Source organism: Selaginella moellendorffii, unplaced genomic scaffold (genome assembly GCF_000143415.4).
Source record: "Selaginella moellendorffii unplaced genomic scaffold, v1.0 SELMOscaffold_26, whole genome shotgun sequence".
NCBI classification, from domain to species: domain Eukaryota; kingdom Viridiplantae; phylum Streptophyta; class Lycopodiopsida; order Selaginellales; family Selaginellaceae; genus Selaginella; species Selaginella moellendorffii.
In genome coordinates this window covers 557,954-565,052 of record NW_003314287.1, presented here as the reverse complement: position 1 = coordinate 565,052, position 7,099 = coordinate 557,954, and the positions used below count along the sequence as shown (strand labels likewise).

Below are 7,099 nucleotides of genomic sequence, written 5' to 3'. Positions count from 1 at the left end.
AAGGAGTTAGTTTCCGCGTCCTCCTCTGCATCAGTGATGCAGCGCCCCACCCATATCATTTGTTTTTTATTACTGGGTCTGACAAGCACGACCATTCCTTTGCAGACCTGTACCGGATTGAATGCTGAATCCAGCTTCTTGTTCTTTGGCCCACAATAGTGATCCTCAACATCATTATCTGTCACTACATTTCCAGAGGACATTGTTCCGCTACTATCTGGTGCTCTGGGTTCTGGCCAAAAGGACTCTTCCAATTCTTCATATACAACCGGCCCATTTTGGATAGCAGATATAATCTTCTCCCAGTATTCAAGCAAAGGCTTGCACCTCTTAAAATAGGATTCTCCACCAAACACCAACCCCCTCTTCCAGAAGGCAATATGCTGTCTAATCCCAGCCACTATACTTTCCTGGTCTTTGAGTCCATCCGGATGCATCAGCCGTGGGGAACCCTGAGGAATCATAGGTTCCCCAGTTATGGGATCTCTCTTGAAGAGTTCAATGCCGTCCACTGGCAGCCACAGTGTGTCCCATTCTCTCATCTTGTACCTCATCACTGGAGGCTGTCACGCATGCTGAAATGAAACTGAAGAGGCTGCCACCCTAGGCACTAAGTTCCACTTATTCATGATTTATGCTAGAGTTGTCCATAACTCTATTATTTGGCTACTTCGCCTTTCTTATAGCTTTCATGTTTGCCATATTGAAGCATTTGGGAAATCCATCCTTAAAAACTTTTTTTTTTCCCACAATCCGTTAATATCCACAATATGGTGGTTCCTTGTCTAACTTATAATTTGGATTCCTTCTAGTAATTTGCAAAGCCCCTTCTCGACCACTAGTCTTTCACTCCTATCCTTTGAATTTGTACTAAGCAACATACAATCATTACTTCCATCCTTGAAGTATCCTTTTGGTTCTATAGAAAAAGCTTTGCTTTGCCAAGTTTAGAGGGTGTTCACCCCTAATAAATCTCCTTAATATTTTCTACTGTAGGCTTTATCCACACTCCAACTCTATGACCTTTTTATGGGTCTTTTTTACAGAATACTTTTTTAGACTCACCATACCATGATATTGTTATAGCTCATTTCCTTTAGATGTCCTTCCCATTTAGTCATCTTGACCAAGTCACACCATATTATTTATTCAAATCACTACTTTGAATTAGGAACATTGTTCCTTAACCCACCAAAGAACTTATCCTTAATTATCAGTTATGGAATCACCTAGTGATCCTATATAGATAGCTTAATGGGTTTATCAATAGGCACTAGGTTGTAAGTAACTAATTTTTCCATTATACTTTAGTCACTTGACCACAACTTCAACCACATAGAGGAGTCTCACTCTCAACATCCATAAATTCTATTCTAGACTTGGGGATTTGCTAACCTCGAGAATGGCATCTATGCCACTCAACTTTTGTGCTTGGTCTAAATGCTCTATGTATTTGATTTCATGACCGACACCCAAAGGTACCACCCCATTATGCTAAGGCCATGCCCATTCACCTTTGTTATACTGGTGGTCCAACACCACTACATCACAGTCCCGTCTCTTAAAGACTAAGCCATTCGTTTATGAGTGATCATCCCAGATCCATTCCTTAGCATCTTTAGGATGCCTATAGACATGGGGAACAACTTTCCCCAAAATTCCTTTTTTAGTCCCTACTAAATCCCTCTCTGTCCACGACCATGTTTGCTAACACTACCATTGGGTTAAGGCTCACAGGCCTAACCACTATGTCCCAATGACCTCTAGGACTTCCTTACTGCATGGCCACATCCTTGGTCACCACATAAGTGGATTACTCTTCTTCTTTTCCACAATGTAGGACTTAGGGATGACATTTCAAAACATTATGGGCCTACGGGAGCATCATGGGTACTCTTTCCACCATCCGCCTTTGGGTGCCCTAGCCAGGTGGTTAAAGCAAAGTTCTGATGAGCCACGCCAGGTATCCAAGTAAGTAGTGCCACCCACATTTGGATTGGGAGCATCAACCATTCAATCTCCTGGGGGAGCAACATATAGGTATAGCCTTCCTGGGCCACACTAGCCTCTTCTAACCAAATTGGTTCCATTGGAATCCAACCCCCACACTCTCCCTACTATACTTTTGGAACCCCCTACAACCCAACCCCCCCCACCTCTCTAGAGGACGACTTTGACCAACAGTCTGTATTAGTATTCAGACTCAGACTCAGACTTGGTCTCAGTCTTAGTCTTTGTCTCAGTTCCATCCTGGACTCCATCTTAGACTCCATCTCAAGTCTATTTCAAACTCCATCTCGGGTCCATCTCAGACTCCATCTCGGGTCCGTCTCAAACTCCAGCTCAAGTCCATCTTGGACTCCATTTTGGACTTTGTCTTAGGTCTATCTCGGACTCCATCTTAACACTTTCACATGTCATGTGTTGGTCCTCTTGTATCCCTTTTCTAGAGATTCACTTATTGCTTGCTTCATGCTCATTCCTTAAGCATTTCATTGAGAGTTCCACTCTTACTCTCAACTTTTCAAATCAGAGTTTTTTGTCCAAATGTGTTACTCTTGTTTGGCTTTTGCTTCAGCCACTACCACATGGCACCCTTTTGGCTCCACTTTTGGGGCTTTGGGATTTATGTCTCATGCTATGTTTTACTTTGCCGCGGCTGTCTCCGACGTCTACATCCCCTGGAACTCCATGGTAAGAACTTCTCGTCTTCTCTTGTTTTGTTTTCAGTGCAAATCTCAAAAATAATCTTCTCTAAGATGGATAACAAGATCCTGTCAAAACTATCTCACCAAAAAATTAAATGTTTAAAGTGTCAGATATATCTAGGGCTAAATATATTCAGGGGAAAGCAATCATTTCCTTAAATGAATGAAACCACTTTTAGGGTTGGCAGGTCCTTTGCACTCTCCCAAACCCTAGGTTTTGGTAAATTAATATGGAATAATAAAGGGGATTACTCTAGGAAAACTAGTGTCGATTATACCTATATAGTGGGTGATAATATAAGAATTAGAGAGTCTAAAGCTAGAGTAAATATTGATGGATAAGTAGAGTAAATTAGTGAAGTATTTAAAAGCTAACTTTAATTCTAACCATTTTAATCTTTCTTTAACTTATCAGATAGATTTACTTATAAGCTTTTTCTAGAGTCCTTGTATGTGAGTTTTAATCCAAGATCAAACAATATATAGAGCTTTTTACTTGGGTTCTTTTATTTAGAGTGTAAAAAAAGTTTAAGGAATTCTCACACAATTCTAAGTAATGCAAATAAATCTTTCTTACATGGCTAGATAAATCTTAGATAAAGCTTTTCAACGAGCTCTAAAATTTTTTTTTAGGAATTGGCAGTTACAAAATCTTTATATTTTTTTATTTGGATATATGTTTATCAGTTCTAGTGAGTGTTTTGAGAGTATTTGAGTGAGATTTTTAAATTTACTTTTTTACAAAATTGTTATACATGTTTTTAGAGTTTGGTTTCATGATTTTTAGAGTAGTTGGAGAAGGGAGAAAACGACAAGCTCGAGGATTCAAGCTTAGGAAAGTAAACTTGAGAGGTTCAAGGTTAGAACTGTATTCCTAACCTTGATGTGAGCAGTAGCGACTATAAAAGTAGGACTTAGAATGTTTTTAGACAGATCCCTAATACAAAATACATTGCAATACATCGTCATTCTACCTATCTCTTTGGCTATTCACAGTAATGTCTTACTTACCCACCGCCTTCAAGGGATCAAAGGCGTGGGACTAGCACCATCAAGCATGTGTTCACAGTCTCTACTTGGCTTGGTTCAAGCAGGTAAGTGCATTCATTTTGTAGTGTAGTTTTAGAGTTAGGGACTAGATTAGATTTGAAACTCCTAGGAAAATCTCGTGTGGTCGTTTTCCTCCCAGTCCAAAGATTTCTAGGAGTTTTCACTGGCGACCATGGTGGGATAGAGCAGATCAAGACGATCATTTCCCCCAAAACTTCAAGGAAAATGGACCAAAGACGCACAAGAAAATGGCATAGGAAGAAAAAAGCCCCAAAAATCAAGAAAAACAAGACCGTAAAACAAAAACGGTGGAAGAGCATGAAGGAATGAAGAAAAAAAAAATGGAGCGTAAGACCAAAAGATGAAGAACACTTGAAGATTGAAGCCACCAAAGTCGTGGAAAACTTGGAGCATACACATAACTGTTTTTGGCAAGAGGTTGAAGAAAGCGAATATTCCAAGGATCTGCGATAAGGAAACGACTAAGGGAAAATTCTAGTGGCTGGAGATGGAGGAAGAATGAAAAAGCACGACTGCCCATTTGGAGATACAAGTTGCACAAGATACGAGGACTGCCTTTTGTGTGGATTCAGAAATTGTGCTAAACCATACAAGCAATGCTATCCAAAATGGTGATGCGACACTTGCAAACAAGCAAAAGCAAGACTGTGAATCAGGGATGACATTGCCGCAACGGAAGAGAGAAAGAAACGAGAAGAAATAGCCCACGAAAATGACACCAAAAAGAGTGACGATAGTTTAAAAGAAAAAAGAAAAACAGAGCACTAGTTGCTTTCAAGAATTCAAAGAAACAGTCTTGCGACTATTACACAATTTGTCCAGCAAATTGAAAGAACCAAAGGGGAGGAATGATAAAAGAGAATGAACAATCACCAAAATTTTGTAGCCCACATGAGGAGAGCGATAACAATGACGCAAAATGGAAATTTTGGGCTTGCACGAGAGACTAGCGAGATGAGAAAATCCCTCGATAGATGCAAGACTCTCAAAACTTTTTAGAAGCCATCAGGCAGCTGCCATCTGAGATTCAAGAATGAATCTTTAATTTAGTTCACAACACATTAGACAAGGAGAACTATACACCAATTTGCAACGGCGCTATCATACACAGCGCACAGTTTATAGGAAAACAAGATAAACAAGAATTATATATGTGGAGAATCATCCTCAAGCTCTCATGGAGATCGTTTGTGTACATCGATCAAGAATTTATTTATCTTAAGGAAGAAGTTGAGTGGCATACTTGAGACGCTGTCACTCGAATTTACGAAGAAATTCCAAGGTTCCTGCTTAGAGAAATACAGGAAATACTTGGACAACAATTTGTAAGAGGATTTATTACACCGGTTGGAAGCGCAATACATGAGTTTACTGACCTCAAGATAAAGGAAGGACTGTGGGCAAAAGAGCGCTGGATAGATCCACGCACGCATAGGCTTAAAGCAACAAAAATTTGTTGGAATCCATACCTTGACGTGTGGACACCATTTGAGAAGAAAAACATACAGGAATCACGAAGTTGGAAACCCGTATCAATCGGAGAAGGAGAAGTGAGAACATTAAAAATACAACCACTGCTGTATTCAGCATTTTCAAATATTACTATCGACTGGGAAACACAAATGCTCATAGTAAGAGCTCACATTCCCGTACGACCAACATATTGTAAGAGACCAAAACAATTATTCAAGAATTTAGAAAAGATTGGACTCCTAAAGAGAGTTGCAATCGTTTGCATACCTGCTCGATCCCAAAGTTGGAGAGTAGCACCAAATATTACTAGCAAACAGCTACACCGATCAATTTATGACACAACCGACCTCTTTCCAACAAACAAAATCATGCTTACTTACACCACCAAAATTTTCAAATACAAGACCTTTCCTGAGCTAGACTCATGAAAGTGACCTCGAGAAGAAACTCGGGAAGAATCGAGAAACAAACACTCGATTGAAGACTCAAGACATAAGAGCTTGACTTTGCATTTATATGACAAAATACAAACCTGCAAAAGACTCAAGACATAAGAGCTTGACTTTGCAATCTATGAAAAACAACATTTGATTCAACACACCGTAGATGAATCACAAAATTCAGGAAGTTTACCTCGGCATTTAAGTCGAGAAGATTTAGAAAACTGAATGCATAAACATAAACCAGACCCAATCAAGATCCGGGAAAGAGATCTACGACAAAAGACTCGAGAAGTAAGAAAGGAAGAGATAGAAAAGGAAAAGTTAGAAGAACAGCAACAACAAATCTTAGAAACAATATTAAAGAAGTACGACAAAGACGATAAACAAATTCAAGTACCCGAGTCAAGCAACTCGGCAGAAGACAAAGAAGAACCAAATATTGAAGATGTCCCAGAGTTTGAGCCGTTTGAAGAGGCAAAATTCACAGCACCAGAGTTTTACTCGTATCCTAATTCACCAGAAGAACAACTTATCCAACAAAGTCTACAACAACAAATGGCAATCATCAATCCAACGACAGCTATAGGGAACATGATTTCCTATCCCATTTTTACCAGTGGAAAAACTGAAGATGCAAACCAGCATCTTAAACAATTTGATCAAATTGTAAAGATGAACAAACAGAAAATGCATCGAGAAATACTTTTCCCATACACACTTAAAGGAAAAGCCCTCGATTGGCACAACACACTCGATGATGCGATGACCCATGATGAAAAGATCACACAATTTAAAGAACAATTCCAGACTGGAGGAACTCAAGAAGAACACTATGAGATCATCAAGAACTTCAAACAAAAACCACGTGAAGGTATTCAAGATTACACTCGAAGATTTAAGTTCCATGCAAAGCGTTGCAAGGATTTGATAACGGAAAAAGGAAAAAGCTTGTCCTATATACAAGGCCTTAAAGAAATCTATAGAAACATGGTAGCACTCACTGCTGCAGCAGAGAATTCGGATGAAGAAAATGTCGATACACTCTCCAAAGAAATCTTGACATTAGAAAAACGATTTAAGCAATTCACAAAAGCGGGACCTTCACAAACCGCTGATAGTTCAGATGATGAAGAAGAGGAAGAAATCTGCATCAAGACAAAGAAGAAACCATAAAAAAAAAACCAAGACTTGAAGGAAATAATCAGGAAAATCTCACAAACCGAACTCAAGGAAGGAGTGTGGTGTACAAAGTGTAAAAATGAAGGACATACATATTTGGAATGCAAATTTCAGCTTCCAAAATGTCAAATTTGCGATAGAGAAGGCTATATAGCCAAGAATTGTCAATTTAGGAATACAATGGAAGTTTCAAGAATCGAGAATACTTCTCGTCGAGAGCCCAAT

General features: G+C 39.2%; 1 protein-coding gene across 1 annotated transcript in view; it reads left to right on the top strand.

Moving 5' to 3' along the window:
• The first annotated feature begins 5,920 nt into the window (after window positions 1-5,920).
• The window catches only part of LOC112348080 (RNA polymerase II degradation factor 1-like), a 2,626-nt gene continuing 1,447 nt past the window's right edge, over window positions 5,921-7,099 (top strand). The window contains exon 1 of the mRNA XM_024680128.1: window positions 5,921-6,566. Coding sequence (XP_024535896.1) covers window positions 5,921-6,566 — 646 coding nt within the window. The remainder of the gene's footprint in view (window positions 6,567-7,099) is intronic.